The 21175-nt window shown below is 35.8% G+C and overlaps 1 protein-coding gene across 1 annotated transcript in view; it reads left to right on the forward strand.

Annotated features, from left to right (window-relative positions):
• Positions 1–21175, forward strand: part of LOC124632731 (nose resistant to fluoxetine protein 6-like) — a 50008-nt gene that overhangs the window by 19983 nt on the left and 8850 nt on the right. Inside the window, exons 2-3 of the mRNA XM_047167684.1 lie at positions 12793–12965; positions 17251–17444. Of these exons, the coding sequence (XP_047023640.1) occupies positions 12793–12965; positions 17251–17444 (367 nt within the window). The remainder of the gene's footprint in view (positions 1–12792; positions 12966–17250; positions 17445–21175) is intronic.

Here is a 21175-nt window from a genome sequence, read left to right on the forward strand (position 1 = left end):
CAGTGTTCAAACTTTGACGTAAAATTACACAATTTAGGTCAATATCACAGTGCAAGCGTTTAGTTAGCACGCGACCTGCGTATGAGTCAGTCAATTCCACGGAGTAAGGAAAGGTGAGTGGAGATGGCATAATGTAGGTAGGTCAGACGCCTTCTTCTAGGTCAAATTCGTACGGGGGGCATGAACAAAACGATCAGTTACGAATGCTCTAACAAGACGCTCAGGTGCTTTGGGTTATCTGTCAACGATTTCTGGTAAAACAAAAAATGACCAGATCCAAAGAAGACGTATAATGACGAAAACAGTAACATTCCTCATCCCCCGCTCGCCCGCATTTTGGCGCGCTACTTTCTTAAGTGATTTTCCGTTATGACACCTCCGCTGGTCATTTTGTTCTCCATGGTCGATCCCAAACGTCTGCTTAGGCATTCGCGCCGAGAATCAAGGTCGCATGATACTTGACTGTTAATGTTACTTAGACTTTCGTTGGTAATAAATAATAATTTATTGTACCGGGAATTTTTGATTGGGAAGACCACACAGGGTTTCCGCGTAGTTTGTCAAGGTTGTTTGAATCGTTTGATAGAGTTACCGCGAATTGGCAATTGGATGGAAACGAGTAGGTTTTAGTCAGATTTTGACATCTCCTCCGGATCTGCCTATATCAGATGTCATTTGAACATGACGCATTTTTAAATGGAATCGTGATCATCTTAAAAGAAAACGATCCTACTGTAATGGTAAATGCCTTTGTTAGATTTATTTCTTCTAATAATGTTAAATTGTAACAGTGTTTATATCTTTCATAATGGTTATATGTAATGTGTATATAATTACTTGTGTACTAAGTTAGTTTAAGCAAATTCATTAATTATATAGTTCGGCCATTCAGAGAATGCGTTCCTGACACGTCGCGATTGAACTGACGACGTAACTACATTCATTGATTATTGATATAATAATGTTGTTTTAATGCTCCTCAATTGTTAAAACGGTAAACAACCAGCAAAAATATTTTTATCGTAACTGCAACGCCATTGCAAAGTTACGTCGTCAGTTCAATCGCGACGTGTCAGGAACGCATTCTCTGAATGGCCGAACTATAGTGTATGTATTTTGTTGCAGGCTCGATATCCTCCACCGGAAAAGTTGGAATTATTTTCTTACATTAATTTCTATATATTTTTCTGTTTCATATTTTCCCATGTGTCGTCACTAGCTACGCGAGTCTGGCAGAAATTGCCGTCAAATACGGCAGATTGCCATAAAAAAAAAAAAAAAAAAAAAAACGATCCTACGTATCGTCTGATAGTGTAATCCGAAGTTCACGTAAGACACTAAAGAGAGATTTATCACATTACATTTAGAATTTTGGATGTCATATACCTACTGTTATCACCATTTCTCTGTAATATTTATGTTCCCGATTTCTTACTTGTTTTTTTGTTAACATTTTGAGATGAGCACATAAAGCGAACGTTGAATTATTTTTGTGGAATATACTTAAGGCAGTTGGGTGTGAATATTATTATAACTTTTCCGAGTATGGTTAGTAAGGAAGATTCCTAAATTAGAATGTTTTCCATAAAATTAGGTTCTTGCTTCTAGAGGAAAACTGACTCACGAATTAAGTCTTTAAATGCGTAACGTTAAACTGAAGTAACGTTTTAAATTATACAGTATACCATATTGGATACGACTACAAATACATATATCACCATCAGACAGCACCATATAAATACCAAAATATTTCCTTAAACGTAAATGTACAAACCTATACCGTATACATAGCTGAAACGTATCAGACACCGGTTGTGTACATTCATTGAATATGAATGTCTCATTATAGGAGTAATAAAGGACTAATGCGGAGGCTTGACATGAACGTCACAATACAATACCTACTAGTAAAATACATTGAATAAGAAGATTATATTTTTATTGATTCCTTCTCCTTTCTTTTATTGGTACCTTAATACTAAGGTACATTAATTATTTAGTTTAAAAGGAACTAAAAGGAAAAATGATGAACTTCGGAACTATGGCTTTGGGATGTACCTACTTACTTAGGTACTGTGTCATAATAATTTTACGTAAGTATCTCATAAACATACTTTGATACATAAACTTAAAACACACTACACAGCTGCGTGAAATAATCAAACCAACAATTAATTCCCCAGCGGTGGGGATGAATTTTTTGACGCCTTTTAGATATAGTGTATATATATATAGTAGGAAAGTTTTTTTGTGTTGTAAATATCTATGTATATAACTTTGTAAATAAACCCGATTGATGTTAATTATAAATAACATAACGCGTACCATCACGAAAATATTTAAATCTTATAAATTATGTATCTATCTTTGACAGCCGTTTTGAATTCGAAGCCAGTTTGTTAACATGTTAGACCGGTAGTAACTATTCGTCTTTATGATATAAAGCTTGGTGATATATGGACGAACAGAAAAGTCTTAGTAATAGAATCCCGTTTAAACTTTTAGGTAAGGAACTCTTTTTTTATGGGAAGTCATCAAATGACCCCTCCCGCTGTGGGGTTAGCAGCGTGAGTGTCAGACTCTTACTGACTAAAACCCATCATGTTCCTTCTTAAGACCTTTATGTACCAGGGCCGCGGTAACTCTTTCGAACAATTCCGCGGCCCGGAGGTTAGAAATCCTAACAGATAGTAGATGACGCTCAAGTTCAGAAATGTTCTGCTTAAGAAAAAAAATTAAAACAAAGGTTAATAACAACATAACAAGTAATATAAACATTTACCGTCTTACCACAAAAAGTTTTAAACGTCAGTTTATGCCTTGTCTAAAAAAATGTCAAATTATGACGTTGACATATGGTTCATTTTGCAGCCAAAATTTTATTAGACAAGTGTAAAACAGGGGTTAAAGTTTTTGTAGTAAGGCCATAAATGCTTATTCAGCTCCCAAGTTAATCTAATTCCATGCGCATGTAATATTCAGCTAACGTGACGAACAAAGAAACATTTGTTTGTTTGTTTGTGTGTTCATTGTTGAGTAAACTCTTTATAATTACAGAACAGTTACTTTGTCAGCATATTAATGTAGCTCGCGCCACTGTTTGTTCAAATGTTTGTCGTGACATTCTGACTTGTGTGTGAGTACAGTGGAGTGCATCAAATGTGGGTCAGAAAAAAATGATGAGGTCTTTTTATTATTCAATACTATGTTTGAATTTCGAATGTGGTTTTATTTGTACTTCTCTAAAAAACTACATAATATATTTTGATTGCTTTACGCTATTTTATTACTTTTTATTATTGTCTTACCACACTAAAATTAAATAATGCAAATTAGTTAAACTTATTAGTAAAATGTCAGTGTCTCACAAATTATACTACTAATTATTATTACGCATTGGATTTTAAGGCACTAAAATCTTTGATAATGACCCAAATTGAATGCCACCTAGTGTATCACCAACATTTGGTCCAACAATTTTTATTGCAGTTTCTTTGATCGTGGTCAAATGTTAGCACGTTGGATATATATGATGTTCAATTATTTCCTTATATGCGAAGGTGGTTGGGATGGCACGTTAAACTGTAGGTCCCGGCTGTCATTGAACATCCTTGGCAGTCGTTACGGGTAGTCAGAAGCCAGTAAGTCTGACACCAGTCTAACCAAGGGGTATCGGGTTGCCCGGGTAACTGGGTTGAGGAGGTCAGATAGGCAGTCGCTTCTTGTAAAGCACTGGTACTCAGCTGAATCCGGTTAGACTGGAAGCCGACCCCAACATAGTTGGGAAAAGGCTCGGAGGATGATGATATGCGAAGGTGGTAAAAAGGAACAATGATCGATTTACCTTAACTTTTGTGCCAAAGATAATGTCTAGAAGTGTAATGCGGATGCATTATGTGGATAATTAAGGTCATTGAACGCATTCCTGCATAATTAAAAGTATTTCAACTATTTATTGTGGAAGCGGAATCGGGTAATTCGGAAATTATATTACTCTGTTTCTTAATCTTTAATCGTTTATCTTTATTTAACCGCGAAAGATTTAAGATAAAACATGTTAATATTTTTAAAAATATTAACATGTTTTATTCCGAAGCTTGCTTTACACAAATCGTTCATTTTGATATACTTTTTCCGCAAACGGAGATTGTCCGTATACTGCATTACGACTCAACAAAATAGGCCTTTGATAACACATGGTCAAGTACTATTTACTATAACTACGTCATAACTATGACGTCATGATACAAAGTCAGTGAATGGACGCTTTGTTAGCTTATGCTTACAACTTGTGTGCTTTGACGTCCAATATTGACATAATCATAGATTATATGTTTAAAATAATGTTTAAACGTTTTTTACTAAAATTATTCATTCATTAATGGAGCTATGCGGTCGTTAAGTAAGGTAATTAATATATGTACTGAGATTTGTAGTTTAACGAGTCTTATTTAAATTCATAAAAAATACTCCAGGTAGTTGTGCTTTTTGATATAAGTGACATAACCAAAAATATACAGCGTTATTTTTTGTTTGTGCGAAACCTGAATATAGTTTGTTCAGAATCAGTAACTGAATCGATTCCAATAGTTTTTACACCATGTTATATTTTTTCCCAAAATTATCTAAAAAACTTTGAATGTTGGACACCACAAATAAGTATTATTCTCGCACAACAAAGGTCACGGCGAGTTCATAGCGGGCGCGAGCGCACAGTGCTATCGCGTTGCGCGGCATGTGCGTTTTGTGGTGATTATGTATTTTTACGGACAGTCCTGTAACTTAACAAGCTTATAACTTTGTGATTTTTCATGATACGGTTTTGAAATTTCGTACATAGATTCTTTACATAAAAATACTAGATAGGTGTATCAGGTTTCGCATAAACAAAAAATAACGTTGTATATGGACCACTATTATTCCGTAAATTATTTACTACTGGTTGTTCCTCTCGGCTCCACCCGCGTCCTGAAGGCAGTACATTGTATTATGTATCTACTGGATAAAACGTAACCTATGTATTTTTTTTAGGCTCTTGACTTTACTATTTTTGCACCTTCACATTTAAAACACTAGAGTAGGCTTATCATGAAGACGCGACAGGCATCAGAAAGGACAATAAGAGTTATTTTTGCATTTATAATAGTATAGCAAAGATAATCTGTCTTATTTGGATATACAGGTTGTAACACAGACATTAAAAAGTGTAGTTTTAATTTTCATTTCTGACATTTACAGCTCTATCAAAAAGGCCATCATTTTAATTCTCTTTTCTTAGCTTGTCGTAAGTTGCCGACAAAAGGCGTTGACTCGGTGTCTGAGGTCAAGTAGTAATATTAATTAAGCCATTTATCTCGTTGAGACAATTGTTTCGGAGCTATCGCGATTTATTGCATGGATAATATTTAATTATTTAGGTATTGCTGCTACAAGACTTATAGAAGATACTCACTACCAAGAGAATTATTTTAACTGTGCTGAATACTATCTTGAAGTAATAATTGTCAATTGACAATGTTCTTATTGACCAGTTTAACCATGCGGTATTGGGTTGCCCGGGTAACTGGGTTGAGGAGGTCAGATAGGGCAGTCGCTCCTTGTAAAACACTGCTACTGAGCTGCATCTGGTTAGACTGGAAGCCGAACCCAACATAGTTGGGAGAAAAGCTCGAAACATAAAAATGATGATGAATATTCTTTTTACAGTTTTCGTAAAGCCAAGGAGGTCCGTAAGATTAGTCTTGCATGTGAGCCATACATACGCCTTCTGCAACTCTAACTGCAAATATGTGCGACTCGCGCTACTTGACGACAAAAAATAATAACGCTATAATGATAAGTACATAACTATTAGATGCATTGAGACTTAGCACTTTGAACTGTAAACATTCAAATATTTAAAAACATATTAAAACGCAAGACCAGTCTGGCAATCTATAATTACTTTTTTATACAAGGATTGAATACAAAATCTTATGAGATCGAAGTTCATAGGAAGTGTAGTTTACGTAAAATTCCACTGTTTCCTTTTGAGGAAAATGTATTGACTACATACGTACATGACGTAATTCATGGCAAAATTATAATGTAGATTCTATTACATGTATGCTAATAGAAATACGTTATGGTCATTGACAAAATAATTTAAATTAGTTGGTACATTACTTACGTGAGGGAGGGTATTCATCCGCCTAGCTTTTTCCCAACTATATTGGGATCGGCTTCCAGTCTAACCGGATATAATCATCGGCACGGATATTGAGCCCTGACCTTCACCTGCGCAGAAGCGATTTATTGGTTTATTGCCTTATGTGTGCAGTGCGCAAAGCGATCCCCACTCTTCCGCCGAGAGCTCAATATCCGTGCCGATAACTATACAGTACACTGGAACTCCAATGTTTAACAAGGAGCGACTGTCTAACTGACCTGCTCAAGCTGTTACCCGGGCAACCCGAAATACCTTGGTAAGACTCGTTGTCAGACTAACTGGCTTCTGACTTCCCATAACAACTTCCAAAGATGTTCAAATGACAGAATGAGTGTACATCATATTCATAAGGTACAAATTGATTAAACAATCAAACATATTAAAATGAATGAACACAGGTCAATAACATTTTGTGACGCTTAAAATTACAATTAGGTAAATGACGTCATATTTTATGGTTTTACATCACCTACCGTTTTGAAAAATATTTTTTCCTGTTAGATTTTCTTGGAGTCTTTTTCGTGAGTCGATCTAAACTTATTCTTCTTACAGCCAGTTTCTTCATCAAAAGTTAAAGCCAAAGTAATGTCTAAAGTAAAAGTAACGTTAAATTAAATTTTTCTATGAATTTTGCTGTCACTTTAGCCTTGAAAAAACGAATTTGACCGCTACTTTTACTTTAGTTAGACATTACTTTAACTTTAACTTTTGATGAAGAAACTGGCCGTAAATCTAAAGTTTTGATATGCCAGTCCAAAATCGAATGCTCGCTAATTTAATAATTGTATCTTTTAATGTTGAGAATATTTCTCCCTGTGAAATCATACACGTATTTTAACAATGATACCTTTAGATTGTACTACGGACTAAACAGTCGGCCGACAGTTGGCTCGATGGTTGAAGTTTTTAATTGGTCTGATACATACCAAATACCTGATCGTTTTAATGTGCGTACTACAATTTATTTACATACCGATTTAAGAGCCCAAACAAACTATAGTCCGCCTATGCGGGTACTCTGAGGAAGCAAAACTACAACTAAAATAATAGATTTGCAAAACCACACTAGATTTTCGGTAACCAATAAAGCTATGTTTGAACACGGAACTACTAATAATATAGAAGGCGAACAAACAGACTCGGATAAACACAATCTAAGTGGCGACCTACTGAGTGTGCTTGTGTCAATATACTAAAACGATGAGGTGTTTTGTTGCTCTCGATTTGATGCTGAAGTAAAAGGTTGAAGTATAGGGGTTACACGTGTGAAAAGACAAGAAGTTGAAGAATATTTTTGGTCATTTTTGGGCAATATTTGTGAGGTTCCGTCGTATTAAAAGAGATCTATCTATAAGAAGCAGCATTGCAGATTTACCTGAAGGTGAGAATTCAATACGAAAGTGTCAAATAAATCTACATGTAGGTAGACAAGCCATGATAACAAAATGATATAATACAGTCCAAACAGTAGGTATGTGATAATTACTATCATGGGATCTGATAAAAGCTTTGCAGTATTAATTCTAAGTAAACATCTGGATTTAGACACTCGAATTTTAGTATCTTCTATTGCAAGTCATATATAAACAAAATCCTTTATAGCCTAATGTTCACAGTTGCTAAGTGTATAAGCGACGTCACGGTATGTCATCTACTAGTCGGTCTGGCTGGTCTTGCTAATGGAACTAAAAAAGCATTAGCCACTTCACGTCGTGTCCGTTTTTGGTGGCAAGTGCTCTACACAACGTTGTAGATAAATACAGAAGGTTATTTTCACTTTTGATTGTGCACACGTACAGACGTTACAGTTATCCAAGTCATCGTCATCTTCCTGGATCTTAGGAAATCAGCGCAGCATATCTTCGAGTGCCTTACTTAGTCTTTTCAAACGAGCCTAATAGAAAAAAAACGGTAGGATTTTACATAATAATGCATTATTTTGGGATAGAAGAGCTATAGTCGAATTCACAAATATTGTAAAATTGAATCCTCGTGTGACATACACACCAATGCAACTTTTCTAAGTTTGTATGTACTTTCTAAGTATATCATAGACACCAATGACTGTGTTTCGGATGGCACGTTAAACTGTAGGTCCCGGCTGTCATTGAACATCGTTGGCAGTCGTTACGGGTAGTCAGAAGCCAGTAAGTCTGACACCAGTCTAACCAAGGGGTATCGGGTTGCCCGGGTAACTGGGTTGAGGAGGTCAGATAGGCAGTCGCTTCTTGTAAAGCACTGGTACTCAGCTGAATCCGGTTAGACTGGAAGCCGACCCCAACATAGTTTGGGAAAAAGGCTCGGAGGATGTGTGACATACACAAATAAAACGAGAATAGGTACGATATTTACTAAACAATGGTAGTAATAAGGTACAGATTAACACTTCATATTTGTTAACCTATAGTCTTTATAAAACTTCACCTTCTGATATTACTCCCATCTCGGCCCACACTCGTGACGACCAAGTTTCCCGGCACATTTAATTAGGCTCCACCTGACGGAGCGACTGTCGCACAAATGTTTTTAATCTACCATGTTTGGCGCAGACTTTCCACACTATGAAATCGTAGGGAAGTTTCTGTTAGAGATTATTGTTGTTGAAGGGTTCTTCCTATTGGTATAATTTGATTGTTTTTAATAAATACATGTTTAGATTATGCATAATATTTTTCAATGGAGGACTTAACAAAGGCAAACTTTGGGATGCATTTAATATTAGACAATCTGATTCAGAGGAAGTTTTTCGTTTAATAATTTTGCCCTATTATTTTCATTAGTATAAGGGTTAAAATACCTTTATACTAGCGGTGTTTTGGAAACTTCTTCAAAATATGCCTAGGTACATCACTCAGGGATAGTAGCTTCCCAACAGTTTTCAAATCAGTATAGTAGGGAGCCTTTTCCCCCAAACAAAACAACTAAAATCTAGATAAGTATAGACAAACAATAGTAACTTGTTTCAGTGTTGTTCCAACATTTATTAGAGTCACTGAACTTGGTGAGCATTTAAAATAAATACGTTCAAAACTACAGAGATGTTATTAACATAAACTTAAGTAAATAAATATGCGAGTGCCCATGCAAGTTTGTTGGACAGCTTAAAATGGATGCTTAAAGTGGATTTAGGATTAGTTTAAATATTTTTAACTTAAAGATCTTTGAATCTACAACTGGCTGGTAAACAAGTTTGATGACTATTGACCTACATTTTTATTTTTGATTAAACATTTTTTATATGATTAATATTATACTGATTAATTAGGTATCTGTGATAATATTTGAATTGTTTTTGTCCTATAATACTTACACATACAAAGCAAATATGATAATAGACATAATGTTCAAAACGTTCAAAACTCATTGGAAATAACATTTGTTTTGAACTACAGAGCAGGGAAATAGAAAATTTTTCATTGGCAAAAACCATAACTGTGATCACTCTTACGATAGTAAAATTGTCTTCAGAAGGGATGCGTTCCACCAAATGAAAAAGATTGTAATCATTCGTACACAAATCGCAAGTCAACAAACTCCTTCCTTATTTTACACTTTCTACCACTAAGTTAGCGTGTTCGCCATCAAATTGCACTTAGAGTGCGAAATTTTTCACTGCAGCTACCTTAATCTAGACGTTATCTGCATATTTATTGCACCCAGCCATTTATAAAGAGAATGGATTAATTTTTATTTCATTTGTGACGCTAGAAGGAAATGTAAGACGTAAAGCATTCGTGGACTCGGTTTTTAATTTACACACTTAGCATAAAAAAGTGGTACGTAATAATGTGTATTAAATCTTGCTGGTGGAACAAGACTTTTTACTTTTGCACTATTTCCGTGCCTTTTTATGGTAAAAATCAACAGGAATTTAGTGGGCACGAAAGAAATAAATATTTTTGCACCATGCTTAACACGGAATACTAGACATTTTAATGATGACTAGCAGAACTTGGGTTATGAATCAGAATTTACACAATCGTGGGAGGTGGCAAAAAGCCATAGTTACGTCAAGGTACATAATCAGATCCTGGTCTAAGCAGTGAAAACCTATGAGCAACAGATTCTAGCAAATATCAACCATGGTTTACAACCCACGGAAGCTTAAACAAATGTGTGAATAATCCACTGTAGGTACGTTTGGTGGTTAATATCCGCAGAACAAGGACCGTTTTCATTATTATATCTATCTGCTGTTTTGCTTACTCATCCTCCGAACCATTTTCCCAACTATGTTGGGGTCGTCTTCCAGTCTAACCGGTTGTAGCTGTGTACTAGTGCTTTACAAGGAGCGACTGCCCTATCTGACCCCCTCAACCCAGTTACCCGGGCAACCCAGTACCCCTTGGTTAGACTGGTGTCAGACTTACTGGCTTCTGACTACCCGTAACGACCGCCAAGAATATTCATCGACAGCCGGGACCTACAGTTTAACGTGCCATCCGAAACACAGTCAATGGTATCTAAGATATACTTAGAAAGTACATATAAACGTAGAAAAGTTGCATTGGTACTTGCCAGACCTGGAATCGAACCCGCGCCCTCATACTTGAGCAGTTTTGCTTACTAGAGTTAGGGATTTGACATTGCTCATTCACACAAAATTCTATCTGTAATGTGCAGATAGATTGAATATTAGGAGCGGCCGTAAGACTATCGGTTGTTTGTACAATCTATTAACAGCTTGCTGGTAATAAAAGAGTAAAGTTCGAGTATTATTTATTTTATAAATTCGTATCCACACGGTTAAGACTCAGGTCATTTATAGACGTAGTTTCCCATTTATTAGTCATTTAAGGTTGTGAGAAATTTAGTTGTTCATCAAGGGTCTTTTTCATGTGATAATGAATTCACACTTACGATTTCAATTTGGTGAATTCAATGGACTCACATGATGGTATGAACAGGATGTAGTTTTTCATTTGTGTTACAAAAAATCAAGTAATTTAGTTGTACCTACTTGCTTAATGAACCAAAAATAACTATGATCACAAAAGGCTCTTGAGAAGTTCAACCACATCAGTAAATTCGACTTAAAGCCAGTCGTACCTATAGTGTACACTAGATGCAAAAATTACAATTTACATTCTGACTTCAGAGGACTACCAACACAACACTGCCAACTTTTAATCGGCCGATCGTTTTTTCGGTCTCATAAATAAGTATAGAGACGAATTATAGTACACACATAACAAGGATCGAGTAATTGAACAGTATCAGATCGACTAAAGACTCATTGGATTCTCAATTTTCTTTAAAAAAAAATACTAACCATCGGGCCAACTGTCGGGACTCTAAGGAATAAAGATACCAACCTAATTCTCCATATTGGAAATTGCTTCCCTGCCAAAAAATCTTGCATCCACATGTCTGCCAAAACCGTGACATCCTCATAATTACTATACATGTCATAGCCAATGTTACCGGGAAACCATTAGCGGTTCGTGAGGACGCTCGCAAGGACTCCGGTTTTCCGCAACTCAGTACTCCTTTGTTTTATAACAAAGAGAAAGATTGATGGCTCTATCTCGTACGAGTTGTAACTGTGGGTACTTTTTAGTTGGTACTTAATTGTCGGGATGAACCCTCTTACTCCAATGCTTAAGGATTTTCTTCCAGGACTATTAGTCTGAAGGCTCGACACAGCTGAATTTGATATAAGTACTTTTACCAAACTGCATATATTTTTAATATGCACATAAATCCACCTAATTTAGGAGTAAGAACTAAACGAAGGAAAAGTTGTGAGGATTCGAGGAAAATACTTATTTAATTTCTAGTCAAAAATCCTACCTATTCTTGTAATGTTTACTAACTGTAAGTTAACAGTTACTCCATTTAGTTAAGAGGTATTATCAAGGATCTAACGCAAGATAAAATCCCACGATCATCAAGACCTTAGCACAAAAATGGACTAACCGCGAGTTAGAAGCAAACTCGTTTTAAAGATAGCCATCTTAACGACCCAATCTGAATTGGTACAGCAGTTACAACGTGTGTAGCATACAAACGTACAAACGATTGTCCATGAGTGCGATTACTATGAACTTCATACAGTCCGATGCTTTTGGAAAATTTCCATGTTTTGACAGTAAATTTATTATTGTGTGTATTAATTAAATAGATGTTTAGAACGAATTTAAATGGCGCGTGACGTCTAATTTTAGACTTGATTACGTCTTGTGTGTATAAAGTGGACGAAGGTTTCTTTAAAACGCGTAAACCTTAGTTAAACAATGACATTTAATGTAATGCATACAGTAGGCCAACCTACGTCACAAAACCAATTAATCCTTCCTAAAAATATGAAAGTTTGTGACCCTAAGCTTCAACGGTTAAATGAAACAAGCTAAAACTAGGTATACATGTAGATTGCTATGGCCTATATATGGGTTTGCAAAAAAACCGTGTTCGTTAGCTATTACAAAAAAACTGTAACAAAGTCTAATAACCCCAGTTTTGAAAAAAAAAACAAGACCATTAATTTTATATCTATATCCTATCTTTAGGTATGCCGACCATTCCCAATATATTTATTTATCTAGTTTCCATATCCAAGACTTATTATCATATCTTTCTTCCAGTGTTCGATGCATCAGCGAAATCCCCTCAAGGTCTACTCTTCGGGTCTTCCTATCACTTGGGCAACTTCGACGAGTGCGTGGCGATTGAAGACCCAGGGTATAATGGAGTCACTATTGAGGGGCAGTACTGCCTTGCAACTATCAAGTGGAGGCAGAAACATGAGACTAATAAGGTAATAATATATGGCATAATGCCCAGATTTTAATTCTTTTTGGTATTCAGCAGATTTTTTTTAAAGTTTCTAGTTACTTATTTGGAAGTCCCTACATACCATTCAGAGTTCCCGTAGAATGCAAACTATAAGCGTACCATACTACCTTAGAAATATTATAAATGCAAAAAAATATAAAGATGTATGATTTTGATCAAACTTGGAAGTGGTGTATTATTCATACATCAGAAAAAACATAGGCATAGACCTTGTTTTATCCAGGTACGGAAGTAAAGTGAAACCGCTGTCGACCAGCTAATAGGTAATGGTACAAACGCTAAAGTTTGTAAATACAAGGCGTTGATTTGCATTTGTGCCATACTTCAGGAGGAGGACATAAAAAACGTAAATAATCGATTGGAATTACAGTAGATGGAAAATAACTAATATGCACTGCTTTTTTGTCATTGTAATGTCGTGGTATTTCCGAAGTAATCCAATTTTATGAATGAAATTTATGAGTGAAATAAGGATAGATGACATTTACGGAATTCCGAAAAAAAATTAGAGAAAAAAAATTACGTACCAAATTTTTATTGATTTGGGTCGAGAATTATTAGCTTAATTACCTCCTTGAATATGGCACGGATGCAAATCAACAGCTTGTATTGTATGTTACATACCTATTTCATGCTAAAACTTCTATGACTAGTATTATCCTCTAATAGTGTCTCACATTTCATAGTACTAAATACTAATACTAAATAAATACACCATTAGACTTTGCACACACACACACATATCTGCCGTTTACATTTTCCCTAAATTCTCTAAGAGACACTACTGCAACGGAACGAGAACTAGCAGTCTAAGTTCAGTGGCATTATGTTCGGAACTTAGTAATAAGGCCCTTTCGGTAATCCGACTAATTCTGCTTAGCGTTGTCATAGTGAAAGACAAGTCAGACTGACTTCAGACTCTGTGGCATTATTAGTTTAGTTAGTTTCCTTAGGGTTCTTACCTGGGACTTATGGAATGTCGTCTGTAAGTAAGCAAGAATTGATAGTGGGGAACAATAGGAATGAAAAATAATCTATAGAATGGTGCCCAAAAAATTAAGGTGTTATGAAAAATACTAATATGGTTTGCCATTCCAGTACATAAGATACTAAGCTCCTATTGCCACGTATTACACTTGAAAAGAGCTAAGTAGGTAGATGATGAGGATAAACTAAAATCTATGTGACAAGTGTCGAAAAAGTTGTAAATACACGTTTGATAAATTTCCTAGAAAAGAACCACCTCATCTCAAATAGACAATTTGGCTTCAGAAAAGGGAAGTCTACTGAAGATGCCACTTTACTATTAACAAATAACATATCAGATTGCGTCGAAAGGGGGGATCGATGCATGGCGGTTTTCTTAGATCTAGCCAAAGCATTCGATACAATTTCAACTAATCTTCTCCTCAGAAAATTAGAGTCATCCGGTATTAGAGGTAAGCCGCTTGAATGGTTTCATAGCTATCTAACAAACCGCAGTCAGTATGTCAAATCTGAGGGATACACTAGTAATAAACTCCATATCAACTTCGGAGTTCCCCAAGGTAGTCTTTTGGGCCCCACTCTCTTCATAATCTATATGAATGACATACTCAATCTGAACCTTCCGAACGCAGAACTAATATCCTACGCTGACGACACTGTCATAATCTTTCATTCCAAAACTTGGGAACACTTATTTAATTTAGCTGAAGAAGGCCTAGCAACAGTAGCACAAACTCTAAACTACAACCTACTAACACTTAACATAAAAAAAACCAAAATAATCACATTTTTCAAAACCCTAACGTCCAGTCCACCTCCTAATCTCTCACTCAAATTCCACACATGCACTCCAAACACATCAAGAGAAACCTGTTCATGTGAACACATTCAACGAACCCAATCTATCCGCTACCTAGGCCTCCTCATTGATGAAAATCTATCCTTTAAAATACACATCCAATCTCTGTCAGGTCGAGTAAGAAAACTAATATACATCATGAAAAAACTCAGAGACCGAACACCAAAAGACATACTCCTCACGGTATATTACGCCATATGCCAATCAATCATTCAATACGGTATATCTGTTTGGGGAGGAGCGGGAAAAACCACACTCATAGACCTTGAAAGAGCCCAAAGGGCAGTGATCAAAGTACTTCTTAAAAAGCCGTGGCTCTTCCCAACAGACACCCTATATAAAGAATTTGCAGTTCTACGTGTCCGCCAACTATTTATTCTTAATGCATACCTACACACACACAAAACCTTGAAAAAAAGACCAGACTACAATACACTCACCTCAAAACGATTATTCAAAATCCCAATACCACGCACGACTTCCCTCTTAACCAGACGTTGCCCTACCTATCTCCACACAACTGTCTTTAATAACGTACACAGCAGGTTAGCGCACGACACAAATGAGCTGACACTTTCCTCGTGTAAGAAGATAATCAAAAAATGGCTAACAGGACTCTCATACGAAGAGACAGAAAATCTTCTCACAACACAATCTACACTCGAAAGGATGCATTAGCATACTTCGCACGCATGTGCACACACACACACACACACACACACACACACACACACACACACACACACAAACACTCACTCTTTTGAGACTGATAAGCTAAGTTCGATTTAAATTAAGAATTTTGTTATAATTTTAACTTTTTTACTTATTAACATATTTTATTTTACTTTTAACGTCTAGAAAGAGACAATTTTATTTTTTTAGAAGATGCTCCAATTAGTTATAACTTTCTTAGCTTTCTTTTACGTCTTATTTAAATTTTTATATTCTATTTTTGTCCACATAAACACCGCATACGACCTATAATTCGACAAAAGTACTCATTGTAACCGCAACTCGGGCTCCCAAGATACAGGCCTAGCCTAGTTTGGGGACCGCCGATCCAAAAAAACCAATGTCTGCTACTACATATAGTTACCTACACCAAATCAATATACCTAAGTTAATTTTAAGGCAAACTATGTAACTGTGGATAAATAAAAATTTTATTATTATTATTTTTTTATTATTAAGTGACAAATGACACACACATTATAAAATTACTGGTTACCTACTTGATTTCGTCTGCAATATCATTCATACTCGATGGTGCTAACACTCGAACTTGGATTAAAAGTAGCTTATTTTCAGAAAAATATTTTAATCGGTTTAGTCTTTTGAAACGAGAAAGCGTAACTTACAAACAAGCGTAATATTTATTTAAATATTAGGATAACTTTATCTAAACGCATCATAATCGATATAAAAATAAGGAAAATGTTCAGGTATCGAAACGTAACGAGCAAGCGATGACTAAATATTGACTATACTTCTTCAAAGTGTACTTAACCATGCAAATATAAAATGACTAGGTACTAAGTTTCACAAGTTGATAAGTCTATTGAAACACTGCAATAAAAATAGTTCAGACTTCGTTCAAATATTCATTTTAGCAGTTAAATCGTAACTATGATTATGTTACTGTTAATTGTAACACTTAAAATGTGGAAACTTACTCAGAAAAAAAGTAGTCAATATCCCGATACCTATGTCAATTAATAAATTGTTAACCGTATTATTTCATAACGCCATTTATCATTCCCAGTGAAAACAACTGACAATTAAAATGCATTTTCAAAATTCATGTAAAACTTATTATATATTTCTATTCTTTCATTCTTACTGCACTCTACTATCACCTGGACGATAGTTTAACCAGTAATTAGCCTGACGAGTTCCCTAGTTAACCGATCGTTAGCAAGTTACTACAGAACGTTGAATAGTTAGCACTGCATGTAGTTAAATTTCAATGTTGGTTTAACACGTCTTTCATAGATAATGTTTGTCGATAGTAATATTATCGCAATGTCATCAATTTATTTGTCTATTTACCCCATTTTGCGTCATAGCACGAGTATTTAATTATTCAAAACATGCAAAATAAGTACCTACCTATAAACCTAAGTATTTTGCTTATTGTAAAATATTGACTCACCCAATCTCAGCCAGATTTATTTACACCCAGCTTCATGCAGATTTAATTTATCAGGGTGGCATAAATGCATATGAGAGAACCTCTTTTTTAGTACTCAGAAAATACTGCTTGACGAACAGTGTGTTCAGTGTGAACAGTGTGTTCAGTGCTCTAGTGATGTCCTATATAATTCTGATTAGACGGAGTAAACACAGTAAATAATAATAAAACCAAGAAACATCCAATCAAAAATCCCTTGTTTGATTACAGACTCGAACAGGCCGAGGTGAAACTCTTCGTTGGGCCGTCTGCGTACCAAGCGCTTGTCACGCAAAGTCAGTGGCGAGTTTTGTGAGCAGCGTGCTAGCTCACACCGTCAGTAACACCACAGGCGTCGAGGTTACTGAGCGGGACTGTTACACTAGGAGGCCTCTTGCTATTACTGCGTTGGATGTCGGTTATCTGTAAGTATTTTAGTATAATATGGGTATCTAGTAACATGTGGAGGTGAGTTTGAGAGTCAAGCGCCTGCCACGCAAAGTCAGTAGCGAGTTTCGTGAGCAGCGTGCTAGCTCACAACGTCAGTAACACCACAGGCGTCGAGGTTACTGAGCGGGACTGTTACACTAGGAGGCCTCTTGCTATTACTGCGTTGGATGTTGGTTATCTGTAAGTATTATAGTACCATATGGGTGTCTATATCAACGTGTGGAGGTGAATTTGAGAGTCAAGCGCCTGTCACGCAAACTCAGTGGCGAGTTTCGTGAGCAGCGTGCTAGCTCACACCGTCAGTAACACCACAGGCGTCGAGGTTACTGAGCGGGACTGTAACACTAGGAGGCCTCTTGCTATTACTGCGTTGGATGTTGGTTATCTGTAAGTATTATAGTACCATATGGGTGTCTATATCAACATGTGGAGGTGAATTTGAGAGTCAAGCGCCTGTCACGCAAAGTCAGTGGCGAGTTTCGTGAGCAGCGTGCTAGCTCACACCGTCAGTCACACCACAGGCGTCGAGGTTACTGAGCGGGACTGTAACACTAGGAGGCCTCTTGCTATTACTGCGTTGGATGTTGGTTATCTGTAAGTATTGTAGTACAATGTGGGTATCTATAGTAGGTAATATGTAGAGGTGAGTTTGGGAGTAAAGTCCCTGCCACGCAAAGTCAGTGGCGAGTTTCGTGAGCAGCGTGCTACCTCACACCGTCAGTAACACCACAGGCGTCGAGGTTACTGAGCGGGACTGTTACACTAGGAGACTTATTGCTATTACTGCGTTGGATGTCGGTTATTTGTAAGTATTATAGCACAATTATATGGGTAACTATAGTAAAGTATGGAGGTGAGTTACTTAGTTTAGCCGTCTGCGTGCCAAGCGCCTGCCACACGAAGTCAGTGGCGAGACTGTGACACTGGGAAACATCTTGCTATACGATAAATGTTAGGTGCTAAAGTACAATGGTACGAAGAAAAGGTAGAAGTACTTCAAATATAAAAACTACGCCGTGCAATGTAACAGATGGTTTAACATACGTAGTTTGGTGAATACTATCATAAATACTCTTTGCAAATTGACCACAGTAAACAAGTAGGTAGATATTTACATAGCAACGATATCTTCATACCGATAAATATTATTTACCAAAATATAAAATGCAATACTCTTCAGCAGGAAAAGTCATTCCTTTTTTATTTCATAAAACCCATACGCTACCCAACAATGGGTTAGAAGAAAATCCTCAAAAGTCCACATTCCCACGCTAGGGCAGGCTACAGATAATAAATCACACAGGTTACTACCCCGCCGTATATTTCTTCCATTTTCCCATGATTTAGTGCACGGTGGGATGATATTGGAGGACATAATCGAGGCGACTTTGTGGAAGGGTGGGGACACCAATTACGCTACCGTTTCCTTTTTAGGGTCTTTGGATAATAGGATCAGTTTGTCGTGCATTTGTAGGTACGATTTTTTGGTAAATGGTAAAATAAATAGTAAATATGTAGCCACTTGTAGTAGTAATTTAAATACGGCTCTTGTTGGTAAAAAAACCTACAATTATGGAGAGTTAAAAACGACCTAATTGCCGGTGTTTAAAAATCAGTGAACATTTTCGTTGCATTTTTTTGACTCGTACAATGACGCATAGCCAACCCCCTCTTCAGACACAATCAGATAAAGTAATTGTACATAAAAAGTAACCGAACACTGAAAATAAATTCACGACTCACAAGTAAGGCCGATAGCTGGTAATTTTACCCTATTCACAATTTCGTTTGACAACGTAAGGTATAATTAGGTTTCAGTCTAGTAATTAACTCTCTAGTGTCTAGATTATGATGAATGACGTTAATTATTGCCTAGCTTTAGTTAAAGTTTTAGAAATTAACAATTTTCGATACTAAGAAGCCAGATTTAAAATGTGATAAAATTTGAAAGTAAGGGTGAATAGGCTCACTTAAGTGGAGTAGTTATAAATTGATTATATTCATTGACACTACTTTTGAAGGGCACACATTTAATATTCTTCTATATAGAGTTTATTCCTCCATTCCCCAAGTCTGAAAGCAATCCGAATACCGATCTTTTGGTGTTTTCCATGCACATATAAATGTTCGCTTGTAGAGATCAGGTAACAACTAAATAAATACCTATCTGTCTATGTATTTTCAGTTCTTAATTAACTTAAAAGGCAACTTTTACAAAAACGAAGCCAGCTTTATTACAGTAAAAAGCAAGTTTCTTATTAAGGAAAAAAAGTGCGCAGACAATGTCTTAGAATATGTAAAATCTGAAAACTATATCGTGTCGCTAAAATAAAAACAGCAGCTAAGTAAGTCACCTTGCTATTACATTAATGGCTGGCGTATTACTTAATTAGATACGCCTTTTAAGATACACATACACTAATAAGAGTATGACTAATAAATATAATGAGTCTGTATTATAATAATTAATTAATCTTTTTCATAACAAATTAAATTGCATAGAACTAGGCAATTATGTAAAATTTGTCGTCCCAAGATCAATTCATCGTCGTGGAGTGCGCGTTTACCGGTTGTTTGATCAGGCACCACACCGGACAAACGCGGGTAAGCGGGCACCCATTGGACGACTCATGCGATTGTACAATGAACATTTCATGGATATTGATCTATTTACTTTAAAGAGAAATGATTTTCGCATAAAAGTTATTAATGTACTGAACGACATTGATGTTTTTATGTAGAGCCTGATTGGTCTAGTGGTCTGAAACTGCAAAGATGTTAGATTAGTTATTATTACTAAGTTAGCAATAAGGTTTTCTCATAGCATATATTTGTTTGTTAATATGTGGAAAATGTTGTTGTTACTGCATTGATTTTGTTTAAAACAACCTCTTGTTACTTTTTTACACAGAACTATGTAATGTGGTATCGTTTGTTTTCCCAAATAAAATAAAATAATCTATTTCAACCCTTCAAACGCATAAGAGATACCCAGCGCTTTCAATTTTATCATCAACATCGAAAACCAAACAAAATACAGCGGAACAACTAACAGTCATATTTACTTCGACAGAAAAATCACAGCAATTACTGTTTTTATTTGTTTTCTTTGTGTAAATATTACTTTGTTAGGAACACATATTTCCTCCGTGCCAACCGAACACGGCCGTAACTTCTGACATATTATGATTGATCACACACTGGAAGATAATATTACTTTCCTTTTTCATTAATACTTGATGCTATCGTTTCATCATAAAATGATGTTGCTCTATCGATGGGCTTTCTGGAAGTGTAAATTTTGTATGAGCAAAATTGGGGTTAGAGTTTTGGTTGATATTTATTGGATTTTTTATGGCTATCCAATGTACATTTCTAACTATAATTTGTATAATTAAAATACTAGAATATTAAAAAAAAATGTAATTATTATGTAAGTATAAATATTTGCATGCCAAGTTAGGCAGAATGTAACTAGAACTTTTAACCATTGTAAAACCGGGTACCACCTATGTTTTAAGCAAATAAATGTTTCTTTCTTTCTTTGTTTCTTTCTTTCTATTTTTATCCATGTTATGAGTCTACGTTTTTGATGCCTTTGGAGTATGCTTGTTAGAGTGGAACACCCAAATGGACCTTTGAAATTAAATAAACTGACAAATTAAGTAATTAATTAAGCAAAGTTTTAGTTAATGCGTTATTTCAC

Source organism: Helicoverpa zea, chromosome 8, assembly GCF_022581195.2.
Source record: "Helicoverpa zea isolate HzStark_Cry1AcR chromosome 8, ilHelZeax1.1, whole genome shotgun sequence".
Classification (NCBI taxonomy): domain Eukaryota; kingdom Metazoa; phylum Arthropoda; class Insecta; order Lepidoptera; family Noctuidae; genus Helicoverpa; species Helicoverpa zea.